Source organism: Lissotriton helveticus, chromosome 3_1 (assembly GCF_964261635.1).
Source record: "Lissotriton helveticus chromosome 3_1, aLisHel1.1, whole genome shotgun sequence".
Lineage (NCBI taxonomy): Eukaryota > Metazoa > Chordata > Amphibia > Caudata > Salamandridae > Lissotriton > Lissotriton helveticus.
In genome coordinates this window covers 1747665418-1747685324 of record NC_136061.1, presented here as the reverse complement: position 1 = coordinate 1747685324, position 19907 = coordinate 1747665418, and the positions used below count along the sequence as shown (strand labels likewise).

Sequence of the window (19907 nt, the reverse complement as noted above, 5' to 3'; positions counted from 1 at the left end):
CCTTTTAATTCTTATCTACAAGGTTAGAAGGAATCAAAGTATGTAGTTTCCAAGTTCTTGTACTCAATACAGTCAAAATTAGCAAAACTTGGACCACTACATCTGCAACATCACACATTTCAAATGCTTGGACAAAATATTGTCCGACATATAAAGGACAATGGACACATACCCAGTTAGTCTGGTCATACCAAGTTAAATACTATATCAATAATTGCAAGATTTTCCAAGGAGCAAGCCCGGTATGAAGGGGAAAAAAAGTTTATCAAGAAAGCATGGAGTCTTAGACAGTGTTCTCCAAAGTTGGTCTTCGAGGGCCGGATTCCTGCCAGAATTTTTGAGATAACTACATTTATCTAAATGGGGATATGCTAAAAATCTGGCCAGGATCTGGCCTCCATGGGCAGACTTTGGAGAACTCTGGTCTTAGTCAATTATGAAAGACAATAGCCCAAGTCCACGTTATAGCGTATACCCACAGTACAGACGCCAGGTTTGAACTGCTTGACCCTTGGATGTAGAACAAAGGAGTACATGAGGCAAGATATGCAGATTCACGCCATTTCACCACAACTACACTTGAGACTCACTGCTGTATGTACCTTAAAAGTATTTTCTACTTTAAAACCCACAGAAACTATATTAGTCCTCTACTCATTTCCCACGTAGGCAGCAATGCTACAGTAAGTTCCAACGGTCATTCAATATATATTCTGTGGAGTGGTAACGCATTGTTGGAATCAAAAGTAATGTTGGACATTTACTTAACATAGGGGAGGTAACCAGTAACCTTAAAATACCACCCACGCAAAATACAGCCAGAAGCAGAATAGGAAAAGAGCAGCTTAAAACAGCTGCACTTTAAATACTGCGCTATATCTCAAAAGTTACAAACCTTCAGATCTTGCCAACTGCATCGGCTAGACAGATTTTCCACAATCAGTCTGTACTCCGTACGGGTAGGCGGTCCATATTTATCTCGACCACTTCTTCGATAACCTTAATAAGTATATTAAAAAATACAATTAAAATAGCATATAGTTCACAGAAGGGAGAGTATAGGGTCTTATCTAGACTCTGAAAAGAAACGATCTTTCCCATAATTAGTTCTTTCCAGCATCCTCCAATTTTTTTCACCTCCCACCTTCTCCCCCCAGTGATGCTTTCACCAACACCCACTATAAGAGGGTAAAAAACCCAGTGCCATAACAAGTGCCCATTTTTTAAACCGGACATCTTACCGTCTGAGCTTGAAAGGCCACGTCCTGACCCGCGACGTGGTGGGGAACCCGGCGAGACAGGAGAGCGGTCTGTGGGGAAAAACAGAGGTAGTCCGGAGGCTTGGGGGGCCGTTATGTACGGCCTGGAATCAGATAATTGCTTTTTCCCACCCGCTTGGCGTAATCTGCAGCAAGTTCTCCACCAGTGACCACTGGAGTCTGCCCCTCCTTCAAGAGGTAGACACTTCTGTGCTCAACATGCAACGGTGGGAAATGCTCATGCAGTAGCATGGTCAGGTCCTTACCACAGTTGGTGTGGAAGATGCCTCCGCAGCCATCCAAACCCCAGGGTATAGGATACTAACTGTTTGCCATGGCAGTGATATCCACGGCCATCAAGCCAATTGGCTCAACTGTTATGTTTCTCATTTGTGTAGTACAGTAATGCACATGAAAAAAAGCTTATGTTTACACAGCAAACTAACAAAAGTAATGTACGATTAATTTAACATGCAGAGAAATATTAAAAATGTAAACAATATTTAACATTTAAGTATCCAAACCACTAAGCCAATGACTAATTATTACTTACTGTAATTAGTGGTTTTGAGAATATCTGGCATGAAAAACATTTCACTTTAATTTCGTCTGTCTCTAACCCTTGGGATCCTCACCACCCTGGTCTAATGGGCAAAGGTAGCGATCGTCACATGGCTTCCTCTTTTTGGGTCAGCCAAGGGCCGCATTGGTCAAAGAGCCACGCCACACCACACGCATGGAAAGGTACCCCCAAGGTCAGCATATGGCACGGGCAGTCAGTCATCTTAGCCTCTAAGATCTCTTTCAATTAAAACATTGAGGACTTTGTTAAGTCTACAGTAAATATCACAGTAAAACAAAACCATTCAAATACGTTAGCAGTTTATTTTTCAAAAGTAAAGTTAAATGTATATACTTCAATTAGCATTTACTTAAAAGACAACTAAATCAATGCAATGCTCTGTGAACAGACGTATCGCTTGAATTAAAAAAAATGTATTTAATTAAAATAAAATCAAAATATCCCTTTGTTTGTCTTTCAAATTTTGATGCTATCCATAACGCTTAATAGTGCAGGTTCAAAATTGCCTCTTGCGATTGAACAGGTCAATGCAAATGTATTAGGAGTAAAGGTAGTGACCGCTGCTTGCATTACTTGAACTTCTAAATACAGGTAATATGTAATTGCTTACAAGAAGCATCACATATGCTTGGGAGACGGTAATCCACGCTAGCATTTGTCTGGTAGTGGCAAAACTGCAGTAAACCTGGACAAGTACAACTTTTTTTTATGCGATCACATGGACAATATACTCCATTTGGATACATTCTCCGAAGATTTACTGATGAGGGATCAGTAGGGCAATGTTCGCAACTTACTTAAGGAGTGATTTTCTTTTATAAAGTTTAATTCCAAAGTGACCTAGGGACTGCTACTTTAAAACTAGTTTAATCAAATAAGTAGCAAACTTTGGGCATCTGGCCTTTAATTGTGACAAACTGACACTCCAACAAGTACCAAGAAACCACTAATTTGATGGAAAAAAGGAAAAAGGAGTACAGTAGGAATGATGTATACCGTTGCCATGTAGCATCACAGAACAAATCTGAAACCCAACCACAGAAAAGAAAAGTTGACAATACATCCAGGAAAAGAACAAAATAATGACCAAAAAATGAAGGCGATAAAGTCAGAATTCATATCGGTCGAAGACAGAATAACCAGACTGGATTCTAAACACCAACAATGAAGAATGACAATAGCCTCCCAAGAAATAACACTACAATAGAACAGATTCAAGGATCCGAAATTCTCTTCTAGAAGTGATGGTTGTAATACATATGCACGTCCCAGCACACTCAGAATTAAGTATGTCTAATGACCTGGAATTGATTTTCATCTCTAACTTATCCGACCTTGGGTAGACCAGATAATACTATCAAGAGTATTGGCCTTATCTGAAATAATGTAAGCATCAATGTGATACTAGCAAAAAGGAAAACCAAATCAAGGTGCATGCTAAAGGAGAGCTTTCAGATTAAAGCTGCAAAAGTCACACACAAATGATAAGTATTGGCGCGCTACTGCGTGGGAGAGCTGAATAATGTCCTTTCAAATGGTTAGAAGTGATGGGGTAATGTTTATCTAAGAAATGTTCCCTGAGAAGCGTGGCGTGAATGCGTTAACAAAACAAGTTGGGACAAGGCTCTCAATTTAGAGACGAGAGAAACGGTGTCAAAGATGGATGTTAGGTGAGAAGCACCGAAATATGATAGTCAACCGCATCTGACCCAAAGTGTTATCCAAGCGTCAACTCACAAGAACATAAAGTTCATCCCTTTTCAAAGTCTGGTTACCAGAGGCGGGATTTGAGTCAGCAAAAAAATATATATATTAATCTCCAAATTAAAAAACAGCTAAATTCTTTCCTAACCCAAGCAGTGTTCGGCAAACTACTGCATACCCTTCAGTGTGATGTCCAGACTGATACAAAAAGCAAGGTAGTTTTAAGCGCATTGTGAAAAACAATCTGAAGGGCAGGGCACAGACAGGGCAGATTAAATCAATGGCCATCTTGAAATAGTCTTGCTCCCTTTGATGAAATAGAAATTACAAACATCTGGTTTTTTTTTTTAATCAGCGAGGGTGGTTTATTAAATGCACGTCATTCACAATAAACACCAACTCCACAAATAAAATGTGTGCAAGCTATTTGAATATCCCAGACATGATTGCAGCCCATGGAAGCAAGACTATGGCAAGATAGTGTCTCTTGAATTTATAAGGTTAAAGACCGCGCCTTTCCTATCATATTGCATTTCACGTAATGAACAAGCAGAGCCAGGCCCTCTACTCCTAAACAAGTTTTCGCTGAACCGCAAACGAAGCAGCCTGAACCCGCTTTTAAAAAATATATATTTACACAACACAAATAAAGAAATGTTAATATACTTACTGCGGTCAGAGGCATAGCTGCCGTCCCGGCGCGGACCTCGAGCATGTTCCACGATGACGCGCTCACCACACAGGTCTTTACCATTGAGTTCGTAGACTGCATCGTCTGCGTCACGTAGATCATCAAACTCTACAAAGCCATAGCTTAATGGAGATAAAAACCAGGTACGTAGTTAATTGCTACGCAAAAAAATATTATTAATTGGGTTATAGTGAGTTAAGGTTTACGAAACAAAATCAAATGGGCGCACTCTCAAAAGACATTGTATTGCAACTAAATTTCGTGTTGGTTCCTACCCCTGACAACAGCTCAAAAGGGAGTGAAGATAATGTAGTATTAAGCTTTATTGTTCAATTACTTAAAATCGTTACAATATACTGTCATAAGTCAAAAAGGTATTCAGCAACAATCTTAAAACTGAATACCTTCCAATACCTGGAAACCACAAATATTATTAATCATTCAAAGGAATGCTAGCACCTCATATACATGCTTTATTTAACCAATATTGCAAATTTGAACACGCTGGTCACATACTATATTAGAAATACATGATCACACCGTTTAACAATGTGCCATCACACACAGGCTGCTAGCCAAAATGAAGAAGCTCAAAGTATTGTACAAGTCAAGCGGGAAAGTCCAACATTTCAATAGCTTTACTGTATTTAAGATGTACAATAAGAAGCAAGCAACTGAGTGAAAGTCAACGGCAAGCAATTAGCGGGCTGCAAGCCCCCAATTTTTGGTAAAAGAATTTCACATACAGGGAGCTAAAAGTGCTTTCCAGCAGACAAAGAATGTGTATTTCAGAGGCTGAATGGTTCAGAAGGTTAATAAGACTAAGTTAAGAGTTACAGCTGATGAGCACTGCACCCTTCCTTGTTGATCAAACCACCACAACACAGCAGCGGTCTGCGAGGAAACAAGTGTAATCCCTCGGTGTCAAGTGTTTGACACAAGTGTGAGTGCAAGGACCAGAGAGAAACAGCTCAGAGTAAGAAGACCAAGACAGGTGAGAGCTTTAGGCCTCACGAGTGTGCATGCATTGTAGAGCAGGGATACCGCAAAATAGAGCCTGAAGGCCCCAGACCCAATCGGGCTCTTGGAGTGGGCCAGAAACATGATGGCACAGTGGGTACAATTGAATAAATATATTCAATAGAACCCCATAACCATATGATTTTATCTATGCCCCAGGTACCCTCAAAACAAAGAAAAGTCTTTATGTATACCGTGAGGCATTTTAACGAATCCTTTTCTGGATCCCTGCTTGTCCAGTTTTGACTTTAAGAACTCCCATTCCGCCTATGGTTGAGACTGCCCTGGTAGTACCAGGGTTTGGATAGGTGCCAATGTTGTTTCAGATGTGTTTTATTTTTCAGACAAAAACACATAACACAGGTCTATTTGATACACAGCGATAAGCCTACAACCCTATACAGGGCCGGCCGCGTAACTGGGCATTTCATTGACGTTGTTAGGAATCTACGCAGAAAGCAAGATTGTACACAGCGTTTCGCCTACAACCCCTGAGGGGCCGGCCGCGTCTCATGGTGCATAGTGTAATGCCATCTGATCCTGTGAGAAGGCAAGACCCCTGAGGTCTACCTCCATAACATACAGGCAACCGGCCCAAACAGCCAGCCGAACAAGGCCCAAGAACCCAAAGAGTAGCGGAGAGAGGGGAAAAAAAGAGAGAAGATGAAAAGAAAGGAAGGAAGTAGAAGGGGGAGGACAACACAGCAAGGGTAAGTGCAGTGTGCGCAGGGGGCAGACGGCCCGGACCGGCACACATGGCAACGGGGTCTCGATGCACAAGGGCAACTACGGAAGCAATCTACCCGGATCGGGTGGAACAATAGCATCTTCAAAGAGGTGCAGCGTTCTGAGCTTGGTAGGCACGTGGCGCGCAAGTCCAACAGCACAGAGATATTTAACTAGAGGTTGCCAAACAGCCTTAAAACGTGTATTGCGTGCTAGCAGCCACACTGTGAAGAGCTCCATCATGACGACATGCCGTAAACGCACAAACCAGGCTGCGATTGGAGGGACTTCGTTTTTTTCCCCAGTACAGGGCTATAAGATGCTTGGCCGCTCCTAGCATTTGGAGGGCCAGAATCCAATCGCTCCGGGTGAGCGCCTTCAGGCTAGCAGGTTTGATACCTAGTAGGATTGTGCTCGTGGCTTCGGGCAAAGGAAACCCCAATACCCCCTTGATGTGGCCATGGACCTCTTTCCAGAATAGGGTCAACGACGGGCATGCCCACCAAATATAAATAAAATCCCTCGATGCAGACCGGCACCTCCCAACACAAAGGAGAGTATGTATGAAACATCGTATGGAGACGCTGGGGCATGTAATACCATTCTATGTCAGTCCACGGAGGCTCAGATTATGCTTCTCTTTACTTTACTGACATAAACAGCAGCCAATAAAAACTTTAAACTGGCATGACCCCGGAAGGACAACCCCCTCCAACAGTCTGCACCAATCAGTATCAAGTCTCTTGTATAAGTGTCCATGCACATAATACGACCTCCTCTTTCTTTGCTGCTGCAGCAGCGAGTTAAGTGCCCTTCTATATTACTTCTTTAATCTTGGGGGTAATGTGTGTTGGGGCGGTGATTGTTGATGGCGCGCGCGCGCGCCTGTGATGTGGTGATACGGAGCGGGTCTTCGCTCGTGATTTGATGGTAAATTTTGTGATTGTGCCTTATTTTCTTGGCCCGTTTCATTGTTTCTGCCCGTGCGTGTGTTTCTCGGGCTTCCGCGCGCGAACCGAGGCATGCTGTGCGCTCGGTAGGGGGCGGTGGAGCAGGAGGAGGCAGACGCGAGACGCTCGCGCTCAGGAGGCAGTCGAGCCCGGCCCCACACGCAACGCGCATGCGCGAGGAGCCGGCTTTCGTTTTCCTCGCATTACCGGCTCCTCACGCAGCGCGCGTTTGTAGACTGCACAAGTCCTGGCCTCATCAGAACGCTAAACGGAGCGTATCCGTATTAGAGCTCTGCTCTAGGGGAGCTTTTAGTGTGTTTTCAGGGGTCTCCTTCCACCTGATTTTTAGCCTCATTGCCTGTAGTGTTTCTAGTTGCCAGTGTTGTGTGTGTGTTGGAGGCACCCCTGGGCTACTCCCCCCCTTGAAGTTCCTCCACACCTCCCTGCTTCAGTGCTATGGCGTACTACGCCGAGGAGGATAACCAGTGGGCTGAATATGATGAGTATGTAGACTATGAGCCACAAGAAGAGCATTTGGAGGAAAATTTGGTAGAGGCCCTGGATTCCCACGTCCAAGGGTCAGTGAAGACTGCACTAGTCCAGGCTCTTAAGCCTTTTGCTAAACCCCTTAAAAATTACGGAAAGAGAAAGTTCAAATCTGCCGGGAAGGGCGGTACCTCTTCTCAGTCCTCGGCCCAGGTATTGGCCCGAATGGCCAGGAATGTCCTGAAAGACCATGGCTCCATGGCGAATGACACGTCTGGGGATTCTTCCCCGACTCCGCCGGATTCCTCCGATTCGGAGGTGGAATCAGTGGCCCCCAGAAAGAGATCTAGAAAGGTGAAGCACACCCAAAAGACGGACGATGGTCAGGTACCCAGGAATCTTCTTTTTAACCCAAACAATATTGTGCATCCTCGGTCCACTGAGTGGATACCGTGCCCTGAGGTGGCACAATATGTGAGCAACAACCTGCGTCAGGGTTTCGATAATGGAGTGAGGGCCACGTTGCGTTCCGAATGCCCCAGGCCATCCTTGACAGGGAAGGTGGCTGACACACCGGATTTAGATCCCACAATGGCGGCGTTTATGCGCAAGTTTGCGAAGGATCCAAAGAAGGGGCTGGATAGAGCATGGAGAGGTGTCCAAGACAAAATGTTGGATGTCACCGGTCCCCTAACGAAGATTCTGGACGCGGCAGTGATAGCCAAAGATAGGAATGTGCCGCTGGATGTGTCGGAGGTTCTGGAATGGGCACAGCGTGCCATGTGCTTTTTAGGTAATGCGAATGTGGCCGTGTCTACAGAGCGGAGGCGCTCTTTTCTTATGAGACTTGACTCCCAGCTGGCGGAGATGGCCCCTTCCGAACCTGGTGTCCTAGCTAATGGTATGCTATTCGGAGACAAATTTGTAAGGGAGATGGGCAAATATGTTGCCACCTTCTCCGCATTGGACAAGGCCCAATCCAACATCAAGAGGGTTCTCCATGGTGGTGTTTTTGAAAGGGCCGGACGCCCAAGAGGTCGAGGGTCCGGCCGAGGTTATGCACAGACCTCACGTGGAGCAGAGCAGAGAGGCAGAGGTAATCGACGCCCCAACTTCTACCCCTCCCGTGATAGAGGAGGTCGTGGCAAGGGGCACAGAGGAAATTATCGTGGACAACAGGCGAACTCAGGAGACTACTCCTATTCAGGTACGACTTCTATGCCCATCAGAACATATGGTGGGGGGCAGACTGTCACTTTTTCTCCACAGGTGGCGCCAGCTCACAAACGACCCTTGGGTGTTGCAAACGGTACAGGGTTTCCACATAGAATTTTATGCCTCCCCGATGCAGCGGCGGAGACCAGGTCCACTGTGTTTTTCCCAAACAGAGCAGAGTTTCATCGACGCAGAGATATGCTCCTTGATCCAGAAGGGGGCGATTGTGGAATCCTCCCCACACGAACTAGGCTTCGTCAGCACCGTCTTTGTGGTCCCGAAGAAGGACCAAGGGTATCGGCTGGTGTTGAATCTCAAGGAGTTCAATGGCTGGGTCGTTTATCGACACTTCAAAATGGAGGGGATACACCTCCTGAGAGATATACTATTGGAGCAGGATTGGATGGTGCGTCTGGATTTAAAGGACGCCTATTTAGCGGTGGCCATCTACCCTCCACACAGGCGGTTCCTGCAGTTTCAATGGCGCGATCGGTGGTTCGAATTTTCCGCCATGCCCTTTGGACTGTCGTCCGCCCCATGGTGTTTCACCAAGCTGATGAAACCCATCGTGCAGAGGTTGAGGGAACGGGGTGTTCGCCTCATTATTTACCTCGACGACATCTTGATCTTAGGTCAGTCACCGGAGGTGGTGTCGCTCCATCTGTCGTGGACGATCCACCTCCTTCAGGACTTGGGTTTTCTCCTGAACATACAGAAGTCGATCTTGCAGCCTTCTCAGGTGATGGAGTTCCTGGGTTTCCAGGTGGACTCGGTGAAAGCTCAATTACTATTGCCCCTCAAGAAGAGGGTGGCGGTGAGGAAGGAGTTGAGGAGAGCGCTTGCCTCTCCGACAATCTCCTTGAGGACGTTGGCACGCCTGGTAGGGCTTCTGGCTTCTTCGATCCAAGCGATCTTTCCGGGTCCTTTGCATTACAGGGCCCTGCAGCGTTTGAAGGCCTTGCATTTGCGCAAGGGCCTGACCTATGCCCAACAGATTTCTCTTTCTGCGGAAGCACGTACGGAGATAAACTGGTGGTTGGAGCATATGGATGCGTGGAACGGCAGAGCCATTTTCGCGGCCACCCCGGAAGTGGTGATAGAGTCGGATGCCAGCCGGTGGGGCTGGGGAGCCCGTTGCGGCTCGGTGGAGACCGGGGGCCGGTGGTCCCGCGAGGAGTTGAGTCTCCACATCAACTGTCTGGAACTCCTGGCGGGTTCTTTTGCGATCCGCACTCTGTCCCCTCAGGGAGTTTCGTGTTGTATTCTCCTCCGCATGGACAATGTGTCCGCGGTACGCTACATAAATCGCCTGGGAGGCACCAGGTCGCGTCTCCTTGCGGAGATAGCCAAGGACTTTTGGCATTATTGCCTGGCCCATCAAATTTCGGTGACAGCGGAGTATATACCGGGATCCGCCAATGTGACGGCGGATTGGAACTCTCGATACTTGAGAGATGCCAGCGATTGGAGGTTGCACCCCCGGATCTTCAGAGCGCTGGATCACAAATGGGGTCCGTGTGTGGTGGATCTGTTTGCCTCGCGGCTCAACAGGCAAGTGCCCCAGTTTTACAGTTGGCGGCCGGATCCGTTGGCGATCAGCTCGGACGCCTTTCTTCAGTCATGGACGACGGGCATTCTATATGCGTTTCCTCCATTTATTATGATCCCGAGGGTTCTGGCTCAGGTTCGGAGGCAGAAGGCGGAGATGATATTGATCTCCCCGTGCTGGAGGGGGCAAGCATGGTTCCCAGAAGCGATGAGTCTCGCCTGTGCACCGCCGGTGCGGATCTCATCGTTCCCGGATCTTCTGACGGACCCGGTGGGTCTTTACCATCCGCTGGTACTTCAGGAGCAGTTGTCTCTTATGGCATGGAGACTTTCCGGCGCCGTTGGCAAATGCCGGGAGTTTCGCAAGACGCTCTCTTTTTCTTATCTCAAGCATGGGCACCTTCCACTCACAAGCGGTATGAGTCAGCTTGGAGACGGTGGGTCGGTTGGTGTGCTGCACGACAGGGTGATCCAATGGGATCCGATATCACTGTGATAGTGAACTTTCTCTCTGAATTGGCGCGGTCAGGAATGGCTTACAGATCGGTGAATAATTTCAGGTCGGCTATTTCGGCGGGACATCCGCATGTTGGGGGCAAGCCGGTGGGGGAGCATCCCCTGGTTTGTAAAGTAGTTAGGGGGATTCGCCTGGTGAATCCTCCTCAGCCACGATACACTGAACTTTGGGACGTGTCTGTGGTCCTTCGTTTTTTGACAACCTGGCCGGCTAATGAGGGGCTGTCTCGCAAGCAGCTCTCGGCGAAGCTTACGCTTTTGCTCTGTTTGATCTCGTGCAGGCGAGTATCGGATATTCGCGCCTTGGATTTGGCAGGTAGAGTATTCACTCCCTCGGGAGTTTCTTTTACGATTTCTAAACGTACTAAGACACATACAAAATGTATTGCTTATCCTGCTTTTCCTCATCACAGTAAATTGTGTGTTGTTCAATGTCTGAAGGTGTATGAGGATTGTACTAGAGAGTTTAGGACTGGTTTTGGTCAATTGTTAATTTCCTTGCAGAAGCCTTTCCGCCCAGTCGCCTGTGCGACTCTGGCCACGTGGGTTACCTGGTTGTTGGACCTTGCCGGTATTGATACCTCTAAATTTGGGGCTCATTCTGTGAGGGGTGCTATGGCATCTAAGTCATTTGGAGCTGGTTCTCGGCTTCAGGATATTATGACTGCGGCAGATTGGTCTTCTGAATCCACATTCAAGACATTTTATCATAAGCCTATTGTGGATGTAGCCTCTGTGGTGGTGGAGAAACTTTAAACTAGCATAATCTGAGCCTCCGTGGACTGACATAGAATGAAAAATTGTCTAGCAGACGCGACAAAGAATTTTCAATTCTATTAAGGACACGGAGGCGAGGATTATCCCACCCGGGCTTGCAGACTTGTGATGTCATGCATTATTGAATGTTTATATGATGTACTGTACCCACCCGAATGTTTATGATGGCTTGCTTGTATTTCCAGTTTGAGGAATGGCCATTACGACATATATTCTTGTTTCAGGTGATCAACAGAAGCAGACTTGAGTTGTCCTGCCTATGATCTGGATTGTTTGCAGTTCTGCAGAAGAGGACTTCCTCGACGTTGGATGCGATGGTTGCCATGTTGGCCTCCGGTCACGTTGGACGGATGATGTATTCGCAAAGAAAGAGGAGGTCGTATTATGTGCATGGACACTTATACAAGAGACTTGATACTGATTGGTGCAGACTGTTGGAGGGGGTTGTCCTTCCGGGGTCATGCCAGTTTAAAGTTTTTATTGGCTGCTGTTTATGTCAGTAAAGTAAAGAGAAGCATAATCCTCGCCTCCGTGTCCTTAATAGAATTGAAAATTCTTTGTCGCGTCTGCTAGACAATTTTTCATTGAGTCATGAGTTTATAGGCAAGGCGCCAATGTTGAAGCAGGTCATAAGTGAGTGAGGCGGCTACTCAAGTATCTTTGGATATTGCAGAGGTGTAAACTATAATCTTGAAACAGAGTAGTTTTCCGTCCTCTTTAAAAAAAAATGTGTTTTTTTTTTTAATCTTTAAAAAGTAAGGCACCAAATGTGTCTGTTCTGGTACCACACACTGTTTAGGGGAGAAAATTACTGGCAATATGTACTTAGATTAGAGTATGTAAAATGGCCTGGTCACTACAACTGACAACTGGGTAACGTGTGCCCTCTGGATTAGAGGGCTATTCGATATGTCAAGTTCTGTATTGTGCTACAGGTGGTTTCACTGTTATGCACTAGTCGACAAATAGTTTATTTCCAACAGTATTTCTTCGTAGCATGAAGCAATAGCCCATAAAAAAGCATGTGCACAATGTCGCTAGTAGTGGTAGTCAGACTGACACTGCTGTGGAAAGCTTAATTAAAACAATGACTTCAGCACTAATATTTCAAGCACAGGCCATCAAACGGAAGCGAAGATATTTTCACTGTGTGCTTTCGTAATTTAGCAAGCCTAGCTAGAGGCAGAATAACTTATATATATATATCTCAAAGGACAGAGGAAAAATCTACGTCTCCCTCCCCTCTCAAGATTATGATTCTGCTAAAGTAAATAAAACAGTGTGGAGGACGTGACTGTTGTCAATTTGGAATGGTCATCAATTATCAGGAACTGTCAAGCCACACGTGGCAAGTTTCTAGTCTACTGTCCAGTGAAAGGACTGGAAACACCAGCAAGGGCAGATATAGCGAAATTGCACGGCCCTCTAAATTTCCAATCCTCTTTTCGGCAGTCAGTAGAGCGGTTTAAGCTTAATGGGATTTTTTTTAATAAAGCCAACGGATTCAGGTCTTCCTTCGTTTATGCTAAGACAATTGTAATTTAATTACGAAATGTAAAGCAGAAACTACTCAATTAGGCTAACTATTGGCCTGTCAAGTTCGACATGACTACCATGTGGCAAGGGCGTGAAACTTCCCCCACAACATCCGCATTAATGACCCTCGGCAAAGAGTTTTCTTGTGTAATGCAAATGATTCTAATTTAAATCGCTCCAATACCTATGGGTAGAGTTCGCGCTTCATAAAAATTGCAAAAACAAAAAAAACGCAATGCTGACCATACGTTAATAAATGTGTTCACATAAAAAATCCATACAATAAAAACATAGGGGAACGGTAAAAAAAAAAATACACGGTCAGTCAACACAGATTTGAAAGTATGGATTCTGAAGGTTTTTGGATCAGTTTACGCTCCGGGTGCACTGCCCGTATGTATGCACACAATACAGATTAACTATTATTCAGGTGCAAAATCGGCGAGTGGAGAAACCCTAAACCAGATTTGAAAGAGCGCCACAATCAGTCATTACCAGCCATGTCTTTACATCAGTTTCACACGAGCAATAAGCCATATTAGGAGAAAAAAATGTCAGCCACAGGGAATTCGTCGCAGTCCCTATGATAGTCAAATACTCTTAACACACAAATATCCCCCTTAAAACTGACTATACGTTATTACATTCACAATAAACACACTCCACAATTAAAATGTGCGAAAGCTATTCGAACTCGACCCAAGGTATTGGAGGGCTTTACTCGGGTACCAGTCACGTTACGAAAAAAAGACATTAATTTTTTTAAAGCACAAGACCGATTTGCCCAGACCCACAAAATGCTGAGCCGAGGTCGAGAATCAAACGTGGTGCTCAGTTAGAGTCGGCAGCTCTGACCTTTACGCCACACACTCACATTATTGCGGACAAATATGTACTTTCTCTACTCTTCACCTTGTTTAACTGGAAGGAGGCGTATACGAGCATCTGAATTAAAAGAACAAACATGCACCTCACATAATAGGGGCTTGGAAGCGCCAAATACAGACGTGCGCAACCTGAAGCAAAATATATATAACGGACTTCGAGACACGTGGAACGGTAGTAGTGAGCGGTTTCAAACACTAAACAGTTGCTATGGGAATGCAGATGTGGCTCTGCATCGCTTTGGGACCGCAGGGACGGATGGAAGCAATCGAACAGTGCGCAATAATAACGAGGACACGCAAAAATCACCGAAAAGACAGTGCGTACAGGGATCTACTAACGGGCGTTTTTTATGCAAGGGTGGCGCAGGTGCGTACTAGACTAAGCATGCGCACAGTCGGAAATGAGCAGATACAGCAGGCACTTAAGGTGCGGCGCAGAAACTTCAAAAAAGCGTTGCATATGCTGACTAAGAGCCATAAAGAGGGTGCTATCTCCGCCGGTGAGAACTGGTGAAGCATGCGCACACCAGGCCGCGCCTCGCGTAAATGCCACAGACCATTGCGCATGTGCACCATTATCCCGCGGTCTACAAACGCATGCGCCATCCGCCAGGCCCAATCCACCCGACCAGTGCGGGGACACCGATGGCGCAGTAGTACTCCAATAAGCCTCCTGCTCCTCACTTGCATACTCACCCGTTTTTCAGATCCACCTCCACAATCTTGCCATAACCTTTAAAGAAGCGCTCGACATCGCGCTCTCGGGCCTGGTAGCTGAGGCGTCCAATGTAGACGCGAGGCATTGCGCGACGATCCAGGGTGACAGCAAGCTCAGCCGGTCCCCACCGGTTCCCACACACGCTCCGGTGACGGTCGTCTGTCTACCGACGACCGAGATTCAGCTGTTACCAGCGCGATGCCTAGCCAGGTCCCCACCGCTCCTCGCGCTTCGACGTCCGTCCAACGGCGTACGTGTGACGTCACTGGCAGAAACGCTACGTCGTAACGTCACGTTGAAGGTGTAGCCCAACGTCTGCCGTTGGTGAGACGCAAAAACACTAGAGTGCGAACTTTATGTTAGAGATGCCCATTGTGGGAAGTCATTCTTCTGCCCAAAATGGCGTTTACTAGCGCTTATTGACGGCATGTAATGTTGAAAGGATGTATGGACTCAGTACTATGAAACGAAGGCTCTAAAAGGAAACTCCAGGACAACTTAACGAAGTGGAACTACTGAGGCTGTAATATTCCTTCACCGTACGCACGAGTGAGTGGGCATAATCTTTGGGGTCGAAGCCTACCTGACAGCCAAACATGCCAACATTTCAGACGAGCAAAGTGGGAGATTAAAAAAAAATAATAATCGGGAGAATGGCGCCTTGAATCGGGTTACTGTCATTTATGGGCTTTGGAAGTGTGCTGCTGCAGGATCGGACATTTGAAACGCAAATGCACTTTTTTTCTTACCTTTCAAGTCAAGTCAAGTCAAAATTTATATAGCGCACTACATACCCATCGGGTCTCAAGGCGCTTGAGGAAGGGGGGGGGGGGTTTACTTATCGAAAATCCAGGTTTTAAGTTGTTTTCTGAAGGCTAGGTGGTTTTGAGTAAGGCGGAGGTGAATGGGAAGGGAATTCCAGGTTTTGGCCGCTAAGTAGGAGAAGGATCTTCCCCCCATGGTGGCTTTCTGGATGCGCGGAACAACGGCGAGGGCTTGGTTGGACGAACGCAGCTGGCGGGTGGGGGTGTAAAAGGAAAGGCGCGTGTTGAGACAATCCGGTCCAAGTTCGTAAAGGGCTTTGTGTGCGTGGGTGAGGAGACGGAACGTTATTCTCTTGTTGACGGGGAGCCAGTGAAGGTCTTTCAGGTGAGCGGAAATGTGGTCTGTGCGGGGATGTCTAGTATGAGTCTGGCTGAAGCATTTTGGATGCGTTGGAGTTTTTTCTGCAGTTTTGCGGTGGAGCCGGCGTAAAGGGTGTTTCTGTAGTCCAGACGGCTTGTAACCAGTGCGTGGGTGACCGTTTTTCTTGTTTCGGTGGGGATCCAGCGAAATGTTTTTTTGAGCATGCCTAGGATGTTGAAGCATGAAGATGAGACGGCGTTGACTTGTCTGGTCATCGAGAGTGAGGAGTCCAGGATGATGCCCAGGTTCCGTGCGTGGTCCGTCGGTATAGGAGCATTTCCAAGGGCCGTTGGCCACCAAGAGTCGTCCCAGGCGGAAGGGGATGAACCTAAGATGAGGACTTCCGTTTTGTCCGAGTTCAGTTTCAGACGGCTGTGCTTCATCCACTCGGCTACTTCTTTCATCCCTTCATGAAGGTTGGTTTTGGCGGTGGTTGGGTCTTTGGTGAGTGGTCAGCGTAGGAGATGATGTTGAGGTTGTGTTGACGTGCGATGGATGCGAGGGGACTCATGTAAACGTTGAAGAGGGTGGGGCTGAGTGATGATCCTTGCGGGACGCCGCAGATGACTTCGGTGGCCTCTGACTTAAAAGGGGGGAGGCGGACTCTCTGAGTTCTTCCAGCGAGGAACGAAATGATCCAGTCCAATGCTTTTCCTTGTATTCCGATGTTGCTGAGGCGTTGTATCAGGGTGCTATGGCAGACTGTGTCGAAGGCTGCGGAGAGGTCAAGGAGGATGAGGGCGACTGTATCTCCGTTGTCCAGTAGTGTTCGAATGTCGTCTGTTGCTGCGATGAGGGCGGTTTCGGTGCTGTGTTTCGCTCGGAAGCCAGACTGTGAGGAATCGAGTGATTTGTTGGTTTCGAGGAAGGCGGCGAGCTGATTGTTGATGGCTTTCTCAATGACTTTGGCAGGGAATGGGAGAAGCGAGATGGGGTGGTAGTTTTTGAGTTCGGTGGGGTCGGCTGTGGGTTTCTTCAGAAGGGCGCTGAGTTCGGCGTGTTTCCAGCTTTCTGGGAATGTGGCGGAGTTAAGGGAGCAGTTGATGACATCTCGGAGATGGGGTGCGATAATGGAGTCTGCTTTGTTGAAGATGTGATGGGGGCATGGGTCTGTAGGGGATCCTGAGTGGATGGAGTTCATCAGGCGAATGGTGTCTTCTGTGGTGATTGGGTTCCATTCGGAAAGGTTATTCGGAGGAGGTACAGGTTCGGAGGTGAGTGGGGTGGACTGGTTTATGGGTTGGTTGTCAAAGCTGTTATGAATGTCGGCGATTTTGTCATGGAAGAATGAGGCGAGGGAGTCGCAGAGGACTTGAGAGGGGGTGATGTCGTTGGAGCTGGCGGTGGGGTTGGTGAATTCTTTGATGATGTTGAAGAGTTCTTTGCTGTTGTGGGCGTTGTTGTCTAGTCGGTCTTTGAGTACTGATTTCTTGGCTGTCCGGATCAGTTGGTGGTGTTTGCGGGTGGCGTTTTTGAGGGCGGCTTGGGTGATAGTGTTTGGGTCTGTTTTCAAAGTTTTCTCAAGGGAACGACAGAGCTTCTTGGATTTCTTAAGGTCATCGTTGAACCAGGGTGCGTTCTTGCTTCCTTGCTTGATTTGATGTTTTTTCAAGGGTGCTAGTTTGTCGGCGGTTTGGGTTAACCATTGTGTGAGGTTGATGGCGGCTTGGTTAGGGTTCGTTGAATATGCAGGGTTTTTTTGAAGAAGCGATGTGGAGATCTGGTCGATGGTGATTTTGTTCCAATTTCTTCGCAGAGTTGGTTGAGGGTGGTTGTGGATTGAGGTCTTATTGTAAATGAAGTGGATGCAACTGTGGTCCGTCCAGTGGAGAGGTGTGGTGTGAGTGAAGGAGATATGCTTGCTGGAAGTGAAGATAGGGTCGAGTGTGTGTCCTGCATAGTGTGTGGGGGTGTTAACAAGTTGTTTGAGTCCGAGATTGGCGAGATTGTCCAGAAGGGTGGTAGTGTTACTGTCGTTGCTCTTTGCCAGATGGAAATTGAGGTCTCCCAGTAGAATGTATTCTTCCGAGGGGAGGGCGTGTGGGGTGATGAAGTCAGTGATGTCTTCGCTGAATTTTGTACGGGGTCCTGGTGGCCTGTAGAGGAGGGTGCCTCTGAGTGTGGTCTTGGGGTCGGTGTGGATCTGGAAGTGAAGGTGTTCGGCGATTGCGAGGTTGACGTCTGAGCTGGTTGAGACGCGGATGGTGTTCTTGTGGACGATGGCGATGCCTCCACCTGTTTGGATGGGGCGGTCCTTACGGATGATCTTGTAGCCGTCCGGGATGGCTATGGTGATGTCTGGAGCTGAAGAGGCATTCATCCAGGTTTCTGTTAGGAAGGCGATGTCCGGTGAAATGGTGTCGAGTAGATTCCAAAGGTCGATGGCGTGTTTGTGAATCGAGCGGGTGTTGAGAAGGATGCATTTAAGGTGGTTGGTGTTGGATCTCTGTTTGGTGTTGGTAGGTTTGGTGTGGGTCTTGATGCAGGTGAATTTGCAGGAGTGGCAACTGAAGGGTCCATGGGTGTGTCCTGGTGCTGCTTGGGCGCAGTTATGGAGTCGGCCAGGGTTAAGTGATAAGAGGGTGGAGGCGTCGTACGTTATGCGGGAGGGATGGGTGTAGCCGGGACCAGGGGGTCTGGCGCTGGGCGCGGTCCAGGCGTGGACGGGCGTAGACGGGCTTACCTTTGGCACACCTTCGGCGCGGCCGTAGCGCGTGGACGCTGCGCGTTGGGTCATCTGTCATAAATGGATAGTGGAGGGGGCGGGGCGTGGGAGGGGCAGCTGGGAGGCGGGAGCGAGGTGGAGGGAGGGTCTGGGACGGGCCAACAAGAAGCTAAACAAAATGGCACTGGCAACAACAAACAAATGCTGCGAGGGGCTATATTGCCAATAAAGCGCTACGTTACAAGGATTCTAAAGGCAGCAGTCGAGAAGCGCTAGGCGGCAGGCAGGCAGATTAACTCACACAAAGAACGTCAACAAAAATACAATGTAATGCTCAGCATTGGCAAGCGCTTCGAAGCGCTACACAAATACAGATAGATGCTAAGCAGTAATGTGGCACACAATCGCAATAAGCACTGTACCGGAGGAGAGGAGGAGGGGGGAGCGACCGTTCTTGTTGAAGACCTTTTAGCATGGAGCGCAATGACAGGCACAGAGAGGGTGATGCAAGTGTTGTGCACTGGCCTGGCAAGTTGCTGCCAGTGCATACAGCCCCCCCCCCCTCCCTGTGTGGCAGCCTGAGCTGAAACAGCTTCTCGGGCACACACACAGCCGCACCAAGTACTTCACAGGTCTTTAAAAGACCATTTACTTGCTAAGGAGGCTTTGTTTAGGACACCCCCGCGCCGCACAGCCACCAGCTGCTGCGTGTGCTTCCCGCCTGCCTGCCTCGCTGCCCCGGCCGCCGCCGTGTGACCACGCCCCCTGCCACCGAGCGGCGGGGTCTCCCACGGCGTAGCGCTGTGCTCGCCTGACCTGCAGCCGTTCTTTTGCTGTGTCCCCCTCTGCTTGTAGAGCTATTTTGCTCATTTGTATTGCTTTGTGAATTTGTATAATTGTTTTTGTCGCCTGTTTCTCGCTCCCCCCCGGTCTCCTCCCCACCCGCTTCCCGCCGCTAACCACGCCCCCTTTTTCTTTCTGTACCCTCCCCACTCCCGCCTCCCAGCTGCTCCGCCCTCCCTCGCACTTGGCCATATATGGCGACCGTGCGACGCAGGTGAGTGTGTCCTACTTTAGGACACCCCCCGCGCCGCACGGCCACCAGCTGCTGCGTGTGCTTCCCGCCTGCCTGCCTCGCTGCCCCGGCTGCCGCCGTGTGACCACGCGCCCTGCCACCGAGCGGCGGGGTCTCCCACGGTGTAGCGCTGTGCTCGCCTGACCTGCAGCCGTTCTTTTGCTGTGTCCCCCTCTGCTTGTAGAGCTATTTTGCTCATTTGTATTGCTTTGTGAATTTGTATAATTGTTTTTGTCGCCTGTTTCTCGCTCCCCCCCGGTCTCCTCCCTACCCGCTCCCCGCTTCCCGCCACCGCCGCTAACCACGCCCCCTTTTTCTTTCTGTACCCTCCCCGCTCCCGCCTCCCAGCTGCTCCGCCCTCCCTCG

General features: G+C 48.1%; 1 protein-coding gene across 3 annotated transcripts in view; it reads right to left on the bottom strand.

The window, feature by feature from the left end:
* Window positions 1–19907, bottom strand: part of LOC144823743 (uncharacterized) — a 62100-nt gene that overhangs the window by 17443 nt on the left and 24750 nt on the right. The window contains exons 1-4 of one of the 3 annotated variants that reach the window (XM_078682523.1): window positions 14595–14897; window positions 4217–4359; window positions 1242–1310; window positions 896–999 (exon numbers count right to left, since the gene is read on the bottom strand). In XM_078682523.1, coding sequence (XP_078538649.1) covers window positions 896–999; window positions 1242–1310; window positions 4217–4359; window positions 14595–14701 — 423 coding nt within the window. In that variant the 5' untranslated portion in view covers window positions 14702–14897. Of the gene's footprint in view, window positions 1–895; window positions 1000–1241; window positions 1311–1812; window positions 1986–4216; window positions 4360–14594; window positions 14898–19907 lie in introns of those variants that run through there. The other 2 variants (XM_078682524.1, XM_078682526.1) reach the window with 2 other exon arrangements.